Genomic DNA, 19892 nt, shown 5'->3' on the forward strand with positions numbered 1-19892 from the left:
TTGTAAGTCATTCCAGAGGTCACTCCATGGGTCCATATGAGTTTAGCTCCAAGGATCTGGGCGAGTGGGAGGTCTTGTGAGGGCAGTGGATACCACCTGAGTAGTGGTTTTGGGTTTCCTTTGCCTAAGTTAAGAGGTAAGACAGAAAGAAAAGCTTAAGGAAAAATTTAAGGCAAAGATTAGTGAGTACAAGCAGTGGGACAGTAAAGGTCAGTTCTTGGATTCTTGCTGGTGACACCACCAACTTCTCATCAGCTGTCATGCACAAACCTGGACCATACCCATTCTGTAGGCACTGATTTCCGATTTCAAATCCATCTCCAACAGCTTCTAGCTTACTATTACTTCTGACTTTTTTTGGACTTGCATTGCTAAACCCCAGAACTGTTGAAAACTCAGACACCCATAATTTTGTTGAAGAGAGGATCACCATCTTTCTTGCATTATGAATGCAAAAAATCTTTACTTTCACATTTGAAGGATCAAGTCGATGAACTTTTTCATTTCTGCATCATCTTTCTTTGAGTACAAATCTGCCTTCAGCATCTGTCTACTTAGGGGATGTCCCAAATAAAAGTTACACAAACATCACAGATAATGGAAGAACAGTCATTTATCCTTTTCACGAAATGGGATGGTTTAGGTTCTTGTAAAAATTTGCAGGATGAAGCCCTTGCCTCTACATAGACATATTGTCCACTCATAAATTACTGATTTGGGTAAAATTCATCCAGGTAATTATCATCTAAAGACCCACAGTCTGAGATCTCACTTACATAGCCAGTTGGACTATCACAGTTAGAGTCTAGTGTGTTGCCCTGTGTCTCTTTCCTGTTCAATACTTGGGAAACACACTCTTTTGTCAGTTGTCTTCTCTTTGCTGTTTTACATAAAAAATGACCAATTCCTTAACTGTATTAAGTGAGAGCTAAACAACAACAAAAGCAAAACAAAAATGGTGTCTCTCCAGAGTTCTTTCTTGATACTTTCTTTCTTTTTTTTTTTTTCAATACAATGATCATTTTACTTTTATTTGTTTATTTATTTTTAATATGAAATTTATTGTCAAATTGGTTTCCATACAACACCCAGTGCTCATCCCAACAGGTGCCCTCCTCTTGATACTTTCTTAAAAGACGATGCAATGCTTTGGGCAACACAATAAGAAACCTGAAGAAAAATTGTTGTCCCTTTTTTATTGGAGATCTTGTTGTTCTTTTTGTATTATTTTAGTCATTTTTAGCATAGTTGGAAATCCTCCATGATTAACAATGGGATCATTCCTAAGAATCAGCAAAATGAAGCAAGAATTGGAAAAACAGAGTGTTTTTTAAAGGGCCCAGTGTGCCCATTTGATAATTGCAAGATAGAATGAGTTTTACTTTATTAAAAACATAAGCAAATTTTAACTTTGGCCTTTGCATTATTTATAATAAATAATAAAAGTTGTGAACATCAATCCTTACAAATAGTTAGAACTGCTCAAGAAATAAACTCAAAAACTGAAATTGGGTCTAGGGGACCCTCATGGTCTGCTAAGCGTTGAGGAATTCTTGGGAGCATCAACAAACTCAATTTTTGGTGTATTACACGATAAAAGGACTTTTTCTAGGAATCTATAATCCCTCCTATTATTCTTGCTATGTATATAACTCCATTTGGGTACATGAGGGAAAGCTTTTGGTAGGAAAGTGATGTTTAAGTCACTTCCTAAAGATAGATGTTCTCATAAAAAAAACAACTTGCATTTGAAAGAAAAAAAATTAAAATCTTAGCCTTAGCTTTGATCTTACCAAGTGCTGGTCACACTGTTTGCAGTGACTGGAATGGTAATAATAATCAAGCCATTTGTTAGTGTCAAGTCATAGTATGACTTGGAATATTTGAGAGCTGTACACTCGACCCGATTGATGGAGCTTTAATAAAATCTTTGTTTGGAAACTAACAGGGCTTTTTGCATATTGGTGTCTATAAAGTACACATGTGATGTATGAAATATTTGATTGGATGAATTCTATCTATCCAATAATGACATTTATTTTTAAAATATACATTATGCAATGACTTAAATATTTGGTTTCCCAGAAAGGAACTCAACTTGCTGCAGAAGCTGTATGGACTCTATGATACTGTAATGAGCAATATTAGTGGTTATTATGAAATACTTTGGGGAGATGTAGACATTGAAAAAATTAATGCAGAACTGCAGGAATTTCAAAACAGGTAAGTTTTAATTGAATTACACTTACCTTTTTCTAGTGGCTATCTTCATAGGATCTTGTAGGTATTTAACAAATGAATCTATCCTCTGATATATTGCCATATATATATATATATATATATATATATATATATATATATGGCAAAGTTGTTATATATGTGTGTGTGTGTGTGTGTGTGTGTACACAAAGAAATGTGTAGTGATACAATTTTTTTCCCTGAAAGGTGTCGTAAACTCCCAAAAGGGCTTAAAGATTGGCAAGCTTTTTTGGATCTGAAAAAAAGAATTGATGATTTCAGTGAGTCATGTCCTCTACTGGAAATGATGACCAATAAGGCAATGAAACAGAGACACTGGGATCGAATCTCTGAGTTAACTGGAACCCCGTTTGATGTGGAATCTGATTCGTTTTGTCTTAGAAATATTATGGAAGCACCACTACTTAAAAATAAGGATGACATTGAGGTACAAAAGCTTATATCTTACCACTGGTTCATTAAAGAACATCTTTTTCTTTTCTGGGGCACCTGGGTGGCTCAGTCGATTGGGCATCCAGCTTTGGCTCAGGTCATGATTTTGCAGTTCATGAGTTCAAGCCCCGTGTTGGGCTCTGTGCTGACAGCTGCTTCGGATTCTGTGTCTCCCTCTCTCTGCCCCACCCCACTTGTGCTCTCTCTCTCTCTCAGAAATAAACATTAGAAAAAAAATTTTTAAAAATCTTTTTCTTTTCTGAAAATTGTACAGACATTTTATGTAAGAGTGTACTAATTGCCTTATATAATGTACCCTCAAAATTTGGAATGACCCTGAACATCCTTTGATTTTGCAAAATAATACAGTAACTCAAGGAGATAAGATGATTATTTGAAATATGTTCATTTGGGAGGTCCTAAATCTATCTTCCTTGTCCCTTAACTACACTCTCATTTAAAAGCAAAAAGTCTGTTTATTTCTATATTACATTCCTGATGAATTCCTTAGAACATTTTCCAGATTTCTAATTCTATACTTTTCCTTATTAATCTACTACATATTATTTTTCCTTTCCAAGATTTTAAATTGGTTCTTTTGTGTGTGCTTAGTGTTTGTATGGTATTTCTTTTTTATTATTGAGTTATAATTTCTATAATTATATGATTTTTATTGCTGAGATATAAACTTATTAGTTTATGTTTGTAACATAATGACTCTATACATGTGTATATCACAACGTGATCACTGCAATATATGTAGTTAACATCCATCACCACACATAGTTAAGATTTTTTTCTTGTGTTGAGAACTTTTCTCTTAACAACTCCCAAATACACAATACAATATTGTGAACTATAGTCATCATGCTATACATTAGATCCCCAGGACTTATTTGTGTTATAACTAGAAGTTTGTACCTTTAATCACCCTCACCCATTTCATTTGCACCGCCACCCCCCTAACCCTCTACCCTGCCCCAACACACACACCCGGCTGGCAACACTAGTCTGTTCTCAGTATCTATGTTCTGGTTTCTTTCTTTTTGAATTAGTGTTTTCATTTTCTTTGAATAAATACCCAGAAGTAGTATTGCTGGATCATATGTAGCTTTATTTTTAATTTTTTTTTTTCAGAACCTCCATACTGTTTTCTATAGCAGCTGAACCAATTTACATTCCCACCAACAGTGTAGTGTGCAGGTTTCTCTTTTCTTCTCATACTCACTGATACTTGTTATTTCTTGTCTTTGTCAAGATAGCCACTCTGACAGGTATGAGGTGGTATCTCACTGTGGTTTTGATTTGCTAATCACTGAGGATTAGTGATGTTGAGCACATTTTCCTGTACCTGTTAGCCATTTGCATGTCTTCTGTGGAAAAATGTCTATTCTGATCCTCTCCCATTTATGAATTGGGTTGGTTGGGGTTTTTTTCCTATTGAGTCGTGTGAGTTCTTTGTATATTTTAGATATTAACTCCTTATCAGGTTTATGATTTGCAAATATTTTATTTCATTTGTAGTTTGCCTTTTCATTTTGTTGATGGTTTTCTTAGCCATGCAGAAACGTTTCAGTTTGGTGTTGTCCCATTTGTGTATTTTTCCCTGTGTTTCCTTGGCTTTGTTGTCAACATTTCTTGTAAGATTTGTCTAGTGGTGATGCACTCCTTTAGCTTTGGCCTGTCTGGAAAACTTTATCTTTCTTTTGATTCTGAAGGACAAATTTGCCAGGTAGGGTATTCTTGATAGCGGGTTTTTTTTTTTGTTTTGGTCTTTTTTTTTCTTTCAGCACTTTGAATATATTGTGTTCCTCCCTTCTGGTCTGCACAATTTCTGCTGAAAAATCTGCTATTAGTCTTGTGAGAGTTCCCTTGTATGTAACAAGTTTTTCTCTTGCTACTTGTAAGATGTTCTCTTTGTTTTCAACTTTTGACACTTCAATTTTAATGTGTCTTGGTGTGGATCTCTTGGTTCATCTGTTTTGAAACTCCCTGGACTTCCTAGATGTGGATGTCTGTTTCCTTCCCCATCTTAGGGGAGTTTTCAGCCGTTATTTCCTCAAATAAATTTTCTGCCCTCTTTTCCTTCTGGGACTTGTATAACATGAATGTTGGCCCATGTGATCTATCTTAAATTTAAGTCCCTTAAATTATCTTCACTATTTTTCATTCTTTGTTCTTTTTGCTCTAGTTGGGTAAGTTCTACTGCCCTGTGTTTGAGTTCATGATCCTTTCTTGTGCTTCATCTAGTTTGCTATTGAATTCCTTTATTGTATTTTTCTGTTCTGTGATTGTATTCTTCAGCTCCATGACTTCTGTTTGGTACTTTTAAAATATTTTCTTTCTCTTTGTTGAAATTCTCACTTTGTTCATGCATGTTTCTCCTGAACTTGTTAAGTATTATTATGACCATTATTTTGAGCTATTTGGTAAATCACCCATCTGTCTCATTGAAGTCTTTTCTGAGGTTTTATCTTGTTTCATTTGGGCCATATTCCTCTGTTTCTTTACTTTCCTCTCTGTGTTGGTTTTTATGCATTATATAAAACAGCCACCTCTCTCAGTCTGGAAGGAGAAGCCTCATGTAGGAAATGAGCCTTATCATTCAAGCCCACCTTAGCTCTTGCTTGGCTCTCAGAACTTTGTGTTTCTTCCAGTACTCTACTTCATCCTTAGTTTCTCCCAGTAACTGGAGGTGTCACAAGACCTGTCAGGCTCCAAAGTGGATTTAGGCTGATTGGAAGCCAAATTCTCAGGCAGCCACTTTTAAAGTATGCAAATATACCTCTTTTAGGGGAACACTAGGAAATGGACATTTCTGTCTGTTCTATGTGCACTGAACTCTGGGATGATAGCCAGTTAAGAACTTTCTTTGTTTGCTGCCATCCTGTTGAACCCATGAACCCAAGCCCCTCTACTCACCAGACTCAGGCCATCAAGGGATGTGCCTTTTGAGTGACAGCAACAGTTGTTCACACAAGTTCCTTTCTTGGAGATGCCAGCATTTGGGAGCATGGCATAAGGAAGTTGAAGAGACAACCCACCCTACAAAGTCTCTGGAGAGGATTAGAGTCGGCCCTCGGATGTATGTTTAATTAGAAGCCTACTCCTCAGGCCGCGGCTGTGAAGTTACACTGATAGGCCTCTCCCATAGTACGACTGAGCATTCCAGTCTGCTGTCTCTGCACTGGGGGTAGGTAGCTGGTTAAGAACGTTTTCCTGGTTTGTTATGGTCCTGTGGCACCTCCAACATAAACCTCATTTGCCACCAGAATCAGGTGCTCAAGAGGTATCTCCTGGGTGGCAGCTGCAAAAACAAACAAAAAAACAAAACAAAACAAAACTCAGGACACCAGACATGTGCATAAGCTCCTTTCCAGGAGATAGCAGTGACCTGGGGTGAGGCAGAGGACAGTGCAACGGTGGTGCCCACTAGCCTCTGTCTTTGGAGAGATCCCCTAGTCCTGTGTTACATTAGATGCCTGACCCTCAGACAGAAGCTCTAAGATAAGCAAAGAGGCCTTCTTTACAGAAAGGCTGGGCAGTTTTCAGTGGGTTGTCTCTGCGCTGGGCCCTGGGGTGTGGCCAGATATGTCTATGCAAACCCTTTATAACTGCTTCCCCTGCCCCTCTCCACAACTCACCACAGCCCTCAGGCCTGGGCTTCATGTCCACCCACTGGTTTGCATATCTTTTTCACTTCTGGTTCATGGAGATGTTTGTTTGGCTTTTAAGCCTGGCTATGTTTTTACTTTCTCTTTTTTGCATTTTATCCACTATTCTGTATTTTTGGAGGCAGGGAACTGTACCATGTAACCAGAAATCTCTCATATATATGGTTTTGAGTCTCCTGCCCCTCCTTTTTCCCCGAACTACATATGTACACCAGCAGTTGTTTTCAAAACATTATGTCCTGTTTATCAATGTCATTCAAATACTACTGAAGGAAACAAAATGACCATCTCATTCTTAGAGGTAGGTTTTTACACTTAAGAATATAGCCATTTATAAGCTGTGCTTTGAAAACATCATTTTATACTTCCAAGGAATTCTAGGCCTCAGTTACTATTTGCACCCCAAAATGGATTCTTAGTGCGGTATACCCTGGTACATCCTGTTTGCTCTGCTCTGCATGTCCTGCTATTAACCAAGCTGGATTCCTTCTGTCAATGGACTCACTGCCTCCAAAGGAACTCTTTTCCCTTGCTGTAGAACATCTCCTCCCACCACCCATTGGAATCTCACTCGGTCTCAGATGCTCCCTCCTCCATGAAGACTTCCCTCCTGACTGCAGGCAGAAATCCTTTCTCCCTCTTCAGAACTCACAAGTCTTACCACGCTTAAGACATTTATTACACACCCATTTGGATTATAATTATTTGTGGAAATACTTTGCACCTTTCAGTTCCTTCCCATCTGTGAGATTCTGTGATTCTAAGTATGAAAATAAATAGAGGCATGGTGGGGAAAATACCTTACTTTTACTTTCCCTGTGAGACTTTCATATCGAGCGTTCTCAGAAAAACAGGAAAACTTGTAAGAAAAAAAAATAGAATAACTTTTAAGCAAATGAAATATTCGTATCAAGGCCAGAAGAAGCAGGAATCTGGCAATGACTGATTATATGTTACTTCAAAGAGGTCAAAGGACTCCCACATACATTCTCAATTGTTTCTCATGGCAAGTTGCTGAGATAGAGCAGCTGGGGTTATCTCTGTTTTGGCCAGAAAACTCCAATGAAAAATATAATCAAGAAACATGACGATTTAAGTTCTGCTATTGCATGTAGGTGGTACAATAAAATAATTAGTGGTCAGACAGTCAAGAGAGTTATTATTTGAACTTGTAATACGATGATCTTGAGACCTTGGGTTTCTTTTTTTCTTTTAAAAAAGAATTTTTTTTTAATGGTTATTTATTTTTGAGAGACAGAGACAGAGTGCGAGTTGGGGAGGGGCAGAGAGAGAGGGAGACACAGAATTTGAAGCAGGGTCCAGGCTTTGAGCTCTCAGCACAGAGAGAGCTTTTTTTTTCTTTTTCTTTTTCTTCTTCTTCTTCTTCTTCTTCTTCTTCTTCTCCTTCTCCTTCTCCTTCTCCTTCTCCTTCTCCTTCTCCTCCTTCTCCTCCTTCTCCTTCTTCTCCTTCTTTTCCTCCTCCTCCTCCTCTGTCTTCCTCTTCCTCTTCTTTTGACAGAGAGAGTGAGAGTGAGAGCAAGCATGAGGGAGGGGCAGAGAGAGGGGGAAGGAAAATCTTAAGCAAGCTCCACATCCAGTGTGGAGCCCAACACGGGGCTCAGTCTCATGACTGTGAGATCATGACCTGAGCCGAAATCAAAAGTCAGATAATTAACTGACTGAGCCACCCAGGTGCACCTTGAGTCTTGGTTTTTTGGCCACAAAATGACTATGACTTCTAGGTCCAAACTCAAAAATTCATTATTTTACAAGGCACTTAATTTATAATTGAAAATGTCATGACATATTCTTTGATCTCCCTCTGAAGGACATTTGCATATCTGCCATTAAGGAAAAGGATATTGAAGCCAAGCTGACTCAGGTGATTGAAAACTGGACCAACCAGAACCTGAGTTTTGCCGCATTTAAGGGAAAGGGAGAGCTCCTTCTCAAAGGAACTGAATCAGGAGAAATTATCACCTTGATGGAGGATAGTTTAATGGTCTTAGGTTCCTTACTAAGCAACAGGTAATTTTATAGTTTGGTGGGGGAAGGTTTTAATTTGGTTTTTGGAATTATATAATACTAGGTGAAAGCCCAGTTTTACAGCTGTGGCATAATATAAGATTCTGACCTAAAATGCTCACTGTTGTCTGTTCTCACACAAGCTACCTATTTTCCCTAACAATCATGGCCTCTGTCTCTTCTTTATGGTACTCATCTCTCCTTCCTATTTTCCTGGTGGGCCCCATCATAATTACTTTCCCCCAAATAGGCAGCTTATCTCCTGAACATTTTGGCTCCCCACCATGATGATCTATTTTATTTTCTTTCTCTTTCATTCCTCCAATCTGTCATCTTTGGCCTCCTTGGCTAGCCCTGCTCAAGTGTTCATCCAGTGGCCCAGGAGAAGTATCCTGGCAACACATTAAAGAACTGTTATCACTAGGGGCTTGTTACTTAAACACTTTATGCATCTTTTATCCTGAAAAGTGTCTCTTTATGTGCTGGGTTTACTGTGCCCTAAATGAAACAACCTGTCCATCTTTGCACTACTGTACCAGCTGGAAGGTGACTATGACCTTAAGTGCAGCTTTAGAAAATGGGAATCAGTCAGACTAAGTATACTGTCAGGTCTTAATCTGGGCATTAGCAACCTTTAATCCCCTAGCTGACTATGCAGTAATTCTCAACTGTTCTTCGCCATAATACTTCTAAGAAATATGCCACAACTTTGTCATTAGCAGAGGTCAGTGTCTAGGGTACATGGGAATTCCAACACCCCTTGTCCAGGTTGAGATCACTGGTTAATGAATGACATCCTGTATGACTTCTGGCCCCAAAGTCTGTCTTGTATTTGGATAACGTACTTAATTTCAAAGCTCCTAGTTCTAGGAGTTTCGTGTTGACTTGCTATGGTTAAGATCCTACTTATGTCTTCTGCTGTCAGGGAATATGAATAATCCTGGCACAGGTGACCATGGGATATTCAGTGGTTTCTGGACCTCATGGGATACTATGTCCACATGGATCACTGCTAATTTTACCATCCTAATTTCCTAAATGACTTCTTTCTTAGTTATTTTTTAAATGTGCTATTTATTTTTGGGGGGCAGGAGAGAGGAGGGCAGAGAGGGAAGATGACAGAGGATCCCAAGTAGGCTCTGCAGTGACAGCAGAGAGCCTGATGTGGGGCTTGAACTCACAAACCGTGAGATCATGACCTGAGCCAAAGTTGGACGCTTAACTGACTGAGCCACCCAGGCGCCCCCACTAAATGATGACTTCTTGAAAAAAGGCTGTGGAGTCATGTGAATAGTTCTGTGGCCAAAGAATTCAGGATTTGAGGCCTTTCTTAATTTCATACTTAACTTGCATTTAGCCTGATCAGTATAATATTTATAGCACTAATAAAATCAATGTTGAAGCAGTGGCTGCTGGGTCTCTAGGGTGACCTGGAAGTGACCTCAGAAAGAAATTGTATATTCCATGGGTGAGACTTAACTCCAGATATTGCCTGGATTGTGACACTTTCCTACTGGATTCCTGATTGGTCTATGGCACTCCCTATCGGTCTTGACAGGTTCCACCATGCAGAGTTGTGCAATGCAAGGGCCTGGCCATAGGACCGAAACTGGTTATGCTAGATTTTATTTCAAGTCTCCCATTTTCATGTTGGAAGTTACATGAAATATAACCATCAAATATGACTCTTTTTTTTTTCCTCTGTGCAGGACTATTTTGGGCCTCAAATATCTAGTTGCTTCAACCCCTTGAGGTTCCCATCCATACCATCTTGGTCTGCATGTTTTAATTTTGAAGATTGCTTTTAGCATATTGACTGCCTTTCAGCTCCAGAACAATGGTCAGACGGACAGTAAATGGGTGTTGATAAAAATGCCTGTTACTATCTGAATAGCTCACCTATCTCCTTGGGGCAATTTTTGTGCAACTCACTTTATACCTCCATGTATAACATAGACTTCTAGAGAAGTTATGGGTTGCACTCACCCATCAGACCCCATTCAGACCCAGAAGACCCGCTTCAGACCCAGAAGAACCCCCTTCTGTATGTGAGCAACCTGTCCTGGATCAAGACAAGTTTTAAGAACCTTGTATTGACAATCACCAGAAAATGCCACTATACCATATCGAAACCACTTGTCATTGCCACAAACTAAAATTGGCTTCTTAATCCAACTGTAGGCAGTTGGGTCCTTACCCAGTATCTTCCCATCACTTCTTGCATGACATCCATTGTGTTTCTTGTCTTTTTTGGTTGTGCCTAGCTTTCTGGACACCTTGAATTCTCATGAATCCTTTTCTAGCCCTGATGTTGAGAAAGCAGGAAGCATGCTATTTGGGGGCAGCTATTCTAGATCTCTAATACCATACAATCTAGGCCCAGTGCCTGGTGAAACCAGCAGTCTTTGGATGAGAAAAGCAGCACCTGTAAATGGACATCAACCCTCAATCTTGACATTGGCCTTGTGGTACTAGTTTCATGGACCAGTAACAGTGCCCTAAGTGTTATTCTCGCAGACCATGCTTACTTCGATTTGGTTCACCAAAGTCTTGTAAAAACACCTTATTCCTTGCCTTCCCTTTACTCCCAGAAACAACAAGCACAGTTCCTTTGCTGGACCTCTGTCACAAAACTCAGTCCATTTTCCTAGTCTATGACTAATATGTGGAAACAGGTAAAATCACTATAATTATATGAGTTTTACTCCTAGAAAAGCAAGTATCTCATTAGCTGTGTGAAAATTATTAGGAACTGCCTTTTAAGGAAAAAAAATGTTCATTTCCAAAGGAATGTTTCTCCTGTAACTTTGTTAGGCCATGTTATTTTCTGAATCATATATCCTTAAAATATAGTGTTTTTTCCATTTTCACTTTTTAGATATAATGCTCCATTTAAAAAAACCATCCAGAATTGGGTGTATAAATTGTCCACTTCCTCAGATATAATTGAAGAGTGGCTAGTAGTCCAGAACCTTTGGGTTTATCTTGAAGCTGTCTTTGTGGGTGGAGATATTGCCAAACAGCTACCTCAGGTAAATATGGTTTTTGTATGGTGGGAATGCAAACTGGTGCAGCCGCTCTGGAAAACAGTGTGGAGGTTCCTCAAAAAATTAAAAATAGACCTACCCTATGACCCCGCAGTAGCACTGCTAGGAATTTACCAAGGGATACAGGAGTACTGATGCATAGGGGCACTTGTACCCCAATGTTTATAGCAGCACTCTCAACAATAGCCAAATTATGGAAAGAGCCTAAATGTCCATCAACTGATGAATGGTTAAAGAAATTGTGGTTTATATACACAATGGAGTACTACGTGGCAATGAGAAAGAATGAAATATGTCCCTTTGTAGCAACGTGGATGGAACTGGAGAGTGTTATGCTAAGTGAAATAACCATACAGAGAAAGACAGATACCATATGTGTTCACTCTTATGTGGATCCTGAGAAACTTAACAGGAACCCATGGAGGAGGGGAAGGGAAAAAAAAAAAAAAAAAAAGAGGTTAGAGTGGAAGAGAGCCAAAGTGTAAGAGACTCTTAAAAACTGAGAACAAACTGAGGGTTGATGGGGGGGTGGGAGGGAGGGGAGGGTGGGTGATGGGTATTGAGGAGGGCACCTTTTGGGATGAGCACTGGGTGTTGTATGGAACCCAGTTTGACAATAAATTTCATATATTAAAAAAATATATATATATGGTTTTTGTAACTACTGATAGAATGATTTGTGTTGTGTGTATGTCTCTGGAGAAGTCTTTATAAAGCCATATGGTCCTGTCTTGATTTATTTATTCATTTATTTATCAATTTTTTAACGTTTATTTAGTTTTGAGAGAGAGAGAAAGAAGGGAGTGGGGGAGGGGCAGAGAGAGAGGGAGACACAGAATTGAAAACAGGCTCCAGGCTCCCAGCTGTCAGCCCAGAGCCCGACACAGGGCTCAAACTCATTAACTGTGAGATCAGGACCTGAGCCGAAGTCGGCCACTTAACCGATTGATCCACCTAGGTGCCACCTTATTAAAACCTTATTTAAACCGGGGTTGGCAATCTGTGGTCCACTCACCTGTTTGTAGAAATAAGTTTCATTGGAACACAGCCATATCTATTCATTTATGTTCTGTCTGTGGCTGCTCTAGCATTGCAACAGGAGAGTTCAGTAGTTGTAACAGAGACTATATGGCCTGCAAAGTAAAATATTTACTGTCTGGCCCCTTTACAAAATAAGTTTTCAAAATGTGCTGATTTTTTATTTACATTAAAAGAAAAAAAGAAAATCACATATTTTCAAATCCCCAGGTTATCTGAGGATATCAGGTACTTTCAATATGGTACTACTACATTTAATTTTTTTTTTAATGTTTATTTATTTATTTTTGAGAGAAAGAGAGAGAGGGAGAGAGAGCAGGAGAGGAAGAGAGAAAGAGGGAGACAGAATCCCAAGCAGACTCCATGCTGTCAGCACCGAGCCTGATGTAGGGCTCAAACCCACAAACTGTGAGATCATCACCTGAGCTGAAACCAAGAGTTTAACCGACTTAGCCACCCAGGCACCCCTCAAATATGGTACTGTTGGATTATAGTAGTTCATCTCCTCCAAGAGGTGACTTTATAGTATTCGTCTGAGAGTAGAATTAAAATTAATCTGTATTGCATAAACAAAAATTAACTATCATTAAGTCGACTAATAGTAGATCAGACACATACCACGGGGCAAGGAAATTTAGCTTTCTGAGCCCTTAACAAAATATTTAAAACAGCTTTACTCTGCGGCCTTTGAAATAAGTAAACTTATTAATAGATTTATTCTATGAAGGTAGAATCCCTCTTATAAAATTAAGCCTGCTCTTCTTAAATTTCCATAACTATAGGCTCTATATAAATTAAAAATCAAGGTTAAAAGGGTTTCAAAAATAGCTCATTTCTCATTGTAACATTGTTTTAAACATAATTCTTTTCTTTCTTAACCAGAAAGTTGCAGTGTTTTAAAAGATACCTTTAAAAGTTTTTAAAACAGGCAAGATTATGCCATTCCTAGAGGCGTTTTTGCAATTGAATGCAAAGCTTAATATCATCCATAGTAAATAGAAAAATTTCATTAGCAAAAATGTAAATGAGGCTTTGTTTTGGGTTTTTACTTTCTTTTTTTCTGCCCTCCCCCCCCCCCTCCCCTGGGTCCTTTTGAGCTGTAATTATTCAAAAGATCTTGAGATCAAGTTATTGTCATGCTTCTTCAGTTTGCTCATCAAACCAAGCACCTGGGGTGCTGGAAGACTAGATTTGAGCTTTAAGTCGATAGCTCTGTAAATTAATCGTGTGGCATTTTGAAAATGTATTAAATGTAAGAAAACAAATAAGTGATAAGCCCCATTGTGACAAAGCAGTATTTCAATAAGCAGTTTTATGACTCTGGGTTTTTGTTTTTCAGAATTAATTGAGGTGAAAAAAAATGCTCCTTTAAATTATGTAGACTGAGGACTAATAGAAGCGGGTCTGAGGAACTAGAGGCTATTCCAAAGCGAAGACTTTGCTTTTATTCAAATGCTCATTTTCACTGACTGTTTTTAGGAAGCCAAGCGTTTTCAGAATATTGACAAGTCATGGATAAAGATAATGCAGCGAGCTCATGAGAACCCCAATGTGATCAGTTGCTGTGTTGGAGATGAAACCATGGGGCAACTTTTACCTCATTTGCACGAACAGTTGGAAGTATGTCAGAAGTCACTCACGGGGTAAGAACCACAGTTTTAAGTCTCCTATCATTTTATATGTGATGGCATTTTATCCCAAACAAGTAAATAAAACTGACGGCATTTCTGGCTTGGTAGGGATGGCTGAAGTGGCTGCAGGAATTTAACATAGCCTTAATTTTTCTGCAAAACAAGACACCATCAATTTGGGGGTCCATGAGTGAAGGCATTGGATTAGTTTTATAGGGCTGCTGTGACAAATGCCCACCAACTGGGCGTTAAAACATCACACACCTATTTTCTCACATTTCGGGAGGCAAGAAATCTGAAATCAGTGTCAGCCAGCACCTTCTGAAGGTGCTGAGGGAGAATGTTTCCTTGCCTCTTGGAGCTTCTGGTGCCTCTAGGAGTTCCTTGGCTTGCGGCCACATGACTCAAACCTCTCAGCCTTCCCCTCTTTTTCCTGTGTGTGTCTTATGAGGACTCTTGTAATTGGATTTAGGACTCCTGTGGATAATACACGATTTTCTCTTCTTGAAATGCTTAACTTCAATACATCTACAAAGACCCTTTTTCCAAATGAGGCCACATCCACTGGTTCCAGGGAATAGGATGTGGGCCTGTCTTCTGAGGATCTGCCATTCAACCCACTACAGTCATGGAATATAGATGTGCACGAAGAGAACCAGACAAATTTACAGATAATTTCCTTAAAGGACAGTTCATTCTCAATTTCTGCTTGAAATAGAGTTGTAGTATTGATATGCCCCGATTCGAGAGACCCCCCCCAAAACAAACCACCAGAGTCCAGAGTCAAAGCCAAGCGGCAAGGGTCGTTTATTGCAGGTTCGAACCCGGTCCTCCGCGCACTCGTTGCTGGTGACGCTAAGAGGCCCCGAGCGAGGATCTTACAGCTTCTTTTATAGACAGGCACAAACAAGTTAGGAATTTTTTTTGAGGTTACAGAGCTGTTATAGGTTGACATTTAAATTTGAACGCTCAGCAGAACTTGATTGGTTCCCGCCTTTATGTCAGACTACGACCAGGGCGCGCCCTGGCTGGTTTCGGGAACGGCGGGGGAGGGGAAAGATCTTTTCTTTGCAGTTGTGAGTACACCTGGTAATTTTTCTCTTAGCCTCTCAGTATATCTTAGTTTTTCCAAGTTTATGCCCCTGTCCTGACTTCATGGTTAGTTGGTCCCCCTTTAACTCTTCCAGTGCCCAGGTTTGGAGATAATCATGTGTTCATCATGGGTTTAAACCATGAAGTTTGCGATACTCCTAGAAAGGTCACAGGAGGGCTCTTGAGGAAGAAGACCATAGGTCTTGCTCTGAATCCCTGTCTTGCTTTTCCAAGTGCCACTCATGACAGACCACGGACTTTGGTTCTAACCAAACATTTCAGAGGCAAATGGGAAATGACTATAGATGTTTGCTGTTATCTTACTGAAGATGTTAGGGATTGTGTCTTGGCTAAAAACCCAAAAATTATTAATTCAGGAAAAGCCGTTTGGTAACATGACTTTATTTACAGGTATTTGGAGAAGAAGAGATTACTGTTTCCAAGATTCTTCTTTGTATCCGATCCAGTTCTCCTGGAAATTCTGGGACAAGCCAGTGATTCCCACACCATACAGGTATAATCTTAATATCTGTTACCTAAATTGCTTTTTTACACAGCATACATAATTAATAATAAAAATGAAGTTAGAAATTTAATAGCACAGGGAGGAGAGTATTAAAGATTATGTTAAGTATAAAATGTCCTAGTTTCTGTGTGTTCTGAACTCATCGACCTGAAGCAAGAGTCACTGATTATGCAACTCACCAGCTGAGTGACCTTAGCCAGCTTCTTAATTTTCCTGTGCCTCAGTTTCCTCATCTGTAAAATAGGGATATTAATGGTTTCCGCTTCATAGGATTGTCATTAGGATTACATGAGATCACGCACTGGAATGTAGCTGACACACAGTATGTGCTCACTAAATGTAATTCATTTCTGTATTGTAGTCTAAATATTCTCAGATCAAGTAGGGATTGTGGTTTGGAATTGTCCATATCCAAGTGCTTCTCAAGTGCTTTTAGCCATTTCCAAGGGCAGTACTTCCAGGAGGCAGAGAGAAACTATGAAAAACCGGATATGGGAGGCACTGAAACACCCCTATCCCAGAGCCTTGCCGAGTTTGGCAATCTGGGAGGCCACTACGAGGGACTTCCTTGGTGGTTTCTAGGGAGCTGTGGGGATGAGAAGAGAAGGAGGGAAGTAAAAGCTGTGGAAGGCAGAGGGAGAGCCAAGAGACAGGCAGGACAGAGCTGTCTGTGGGAGGGAAGGAGGCGGGGACCACATGGTTCAGTCTCCATGTGGAGGAAGGTCACAGTCTTAGTCCAACCAACCCAGTGGAACAAGGGCATTTGCAGGAAACATGCTGTAGGGCTGGATTTTTAAAAGTGGGTCTCAAAGTCAATCAGCTGCCAAAGCCGTGTTGTGTGTGTTTGTTTCTGTCTTTGTTGGCACAATGAAATGAATTCTTAATCTCTTACAAAGAAAACACATATTAAGGGTTTTAAAAACAACTCAGTGGCTTTTGTGTTTAGCCTCATGTGTGTTGTTCTGGCTCTGTCTTGTGCTTCTTACAGCCACATCTCCCTGCAGTATCCGACAACATAAACGAGGTGACGTTTCATGCGAAAGACTACGATCGTATCCTGGCCGTCATATCAAGAGAAGGAGAAAAAATTATTGTAATTTAACTTGGGTTAAAGTTTTCTTACTAGGATTTCTTTAAAAATGTAGGTCGAGGAGATTGCGATTCTCCTGTGAAAAACAGAGAGTGGGGGAGGGGTGGGCCTGGGTTCTAGTTCTCTTGCCCTGGCTTGGTTGCAAACAAGTCTGGGTAAGTCACTGACTTCTCTGAGACTTGTTCTATCATTAATTAATTATTAATTTTATATTAAAAAAACACTTTTTTTTAATGTTTATTTATTTTTGAGAGAGATAGAGACAGAATGCAAGTGGGTTGGGGCAGAGAGAGGGAGGCACAGAATCTGAAGCAGGCTCCAGGGCTCTGTGCTGTCAGCACAGAGCCTGACGCAGGGCTCGAACTCACAAGCTGTGAGATCATGACCTGAGCCGAAGTTGGACGCTCAACCGACTGAGCCACCCAGGCACCCCTAATTTTGTATTTTAGAGAGAGAGCGTGAGTGGGGGAGAGGGGCAGAGGGAGAGAGAAAGAATCCTAAGCAGGTTCCACACTCAGCACGGAGCCTGATGTGGGGCTCGATCCCACAACCCTGGGATCATGATCTGAGCCAAAATCAAGAATCTGATGCTCAACTGACTGAGCCACCCAGGCACCCCTACAATGAAAACTTTAGACCAGACCATTTTCTTCCACCTACAGTATTAGTTGGTTTTTCTCATGTCTTAAATATTTTGTGTAAAATTATTTGCTTTGTGTTGAGGTACTGTGATTTATCAAGTGAAGTGTGACATTGGTAAAAATAGGAAATTATTATCAATTTGTAATATATCTGTAATGTGTCTTTTTAGTTGGATAATCCTGTTATGGCCAAAGGTCCTGTAGAGATTTGGCTTATGGATTTGTTAAAAATGCAGATGTCGTCACTGCATAATATAATCAGGTCTGCATTCTACCAAATCAGCGATTCAGGGTTTCAACTCTTACCTTTTCTCAATCACTTTCCAGCACAGGTGAGAATATATAATGTTTAAATAATGGAAATAAGGGGGAAAGATACACAGGAAGCAGTTGGCCTTGATGGTGTAGCAGCTGTTGGTAGCTTTGAACTAGCTGGGGAGGCCTTCCCACCCCCCACTGCCAACCACCTGCTTGTCCACCTACATTATTCTAGGCCATCTCATCCCATTCGCTGGAAGAGGATTTGCCACTGTTCTTTGATCACTAAGGATAACACTAAAACTAAACTCACAAATGGAAAATTTCATCTCATATACAAAACACACACATGTGTACATAAAAGACACCTATCTATACCCATCTGTGTATGGATTTGGTGGCATATTTTCCATGTAGCTATGTATGGATAGATATAGATACAGATATAGATAGAAATATGGATATAGATAAGAACGAGCATATCTTGTCCTGAAACAAAATCCATCTTGCCTTTTTTTTTTCTCCCTTCCAGTGATTACAAATTGTCATAATCTGTTAAAGGAGGCCTTGTCATGCAGCTAGCTTCCTAACAGGAGCGGACCTTCAAGAGGCTGGCGTTTGAGCAGGTGTTCTCTTGAACAGCTCTCATGTCCAGTGGCTTTTAGGAATGCACCCTACTGTGCCACGTGTTATTAAAACTGAATACAGAAAAGGAAGAGCCAACAGTTTCATTCAGATTTCAGCCAAAATAAACGAAAAGTGATGCTTTGTGATCTGGGTTAGAGAGAGTGTGGGATAGGAAGCAAGAGATATCCAAGGAAAATACACGCAGTTTTGACCCTAACTATACTTCTTCTCCAACCGCTCCTCGCTGCCGACCTCCAAGTCCCGACTTAATGCACACACAGCGGAAAGGGCTGAAATGATAGGAAATTATTTATTCAAATGACACAAGTATGGCTATAGAACAACCTTTACTGGAGAGAATATGTTGATATTGTATTTAATATTTTTGTATCGTGCAGTATCCTTGGCAAATTTTATATTCTTATCAGCTTTATTAGCTTTGTGATGAAGCTTTATAAAATACTATTTGATAAAGTGAGAAAGATAGCCCCTTAGACCAAATCAGCATGCTTTCTCTCTCCCAGGGAAGCTTGTATAATCTGAAGGAGAGACTCAGTCTAGATTAGACAGAGAAGCTAGCACCATGTGGAAAACTGAAAGCAAGGTCAGAGTGGGAGTGATGTTGAACAGGATACAGCAGGAAAGTTGACTAGCTCTAAAAGGTGACATTTTAAACAATTTTAGGTTAAAATCTTAACAACGTAATGGGCAAATTTCAGTTATTTGGGAAAAATGCTTTCAAGAGTAATGAAGATATATATTCATCCAGTGTATATTCTACCCATAATATTTATTCAATATATACATTGCTTGTTTCTACCAGCTGCAAACGATGACTTCATATTTTAGTGTATTCCCTTCTAGCAGTTTTAACGTGCTTCTGACAGGCAGCGAGTGACGTTGAAGAGAATGAGCATTCTTGTTTTGTTTTTATTTTAATGAGACATCCTCCAGTTTTCACCATGAAATCTTCTGCTTTCTTAAACTGAGTACAAACCGTAATTTAAACTTTTCTAGGTGACTCAGGATAGTCATTTTAAAGATTAGTTTTTAGAATCTACCCCTAAGCAGTGATTTCTCAGAGATTGCGGGTCTGTGTCTTTAAATCACACAGCCTTACACTGTGGGTTTTTGGTTTGTTTGTTTTTTGCCTTTCCTGTCTCATGCCATCTTCTGCTGCTGCCAGAGTCAGAACTGTCTTGTTGCTGGGAACTTCCTGACATGGGGTATTTCCTCTACATCAGGTTGCTCACCTCACCCGGGGGGCCTTCATTTATCTTTACCTGCAGACCGCAGGGTTGGCCGCTGCTTTTGGCAGAAAGCATTTTGAAGTCTTGAGGAGGCGGGGATAAGGAAAGGGTTTTATTCCTGCCTTACCCACACTGAATGCCATGCCCAACAGTGTCCACATGCCGCTCACTCTGCTCCCAGTCCTCCCCCAGATGTGGGGTTCCCTTTGGTCCAAATGATCTCGGATCTGTGGCTTGACTGTGCAGATGAACAAAAGCTCCTAAAGGGACACCTTTTGCAGCAAGGAGGGCATGTTTGTTTT

At 39.8% G+C, this 19892-nt stretch overlaps 1 protein-coding gene across 7 annotated transcripts in view; it reads left to right on the forward strand.

Moving 5' to 3' along the window:
- Positions 1 to 19892, forward strand: part of DNAH8 (dynein axonemal heavy chain 8) — a 333661-nt gene that overhangs the window by 127689 nt on the left and 186080 nt on the right. For all 7 annotated transcript variants that reach the window (XM_042938633.1, XM_042938632.1, XM_042938634.1 and 4 more), the window contains 8 exons: positions 2086 to 2223; positions 2446 to 2686; positions 8194 to 8393; positions 11269 to 11422; positions 13955 to 14118; positions 15610 to 15712; positions 16713 to 16817; positions 17626 to 17787. In XM_042938633.1, coding sequence (XP_042794567.1) covers positions 2086 to 2223; positions 2446 to 2686; positions 8194 to 8393; positions 11269 to 11422; positions 13955 to 14118; positions 15610 to 15712; positions 16713 to 16817; positions 17626 to 17787 — 1267 coding nt within the window. The remainder of the gene's footprint in view (positions 1 to 2085; positions 2224 to 2445; positions 2687 to 8193; positions 8394 to 11268; positions 11423 to 13954; positions 14119 to 15609; positions 15713 to 16712; positions 16818 to 17625; positions 17788 to 19892) is intronic.

This window comes from Panthera leo, chromosome B2 (genome assembly GCF_018350215.1).
Source record: "Panthera leo isolate Ple1 chromosome B2, P.leo_Ple1_pat1.1, whole genome shotgun sequence".
Taxonomy (NCBI): Eukaryota; Metazoa; Chordata; class Mammalia; order Carnivora; family Felidae; genus Panthera; species Panthera leo.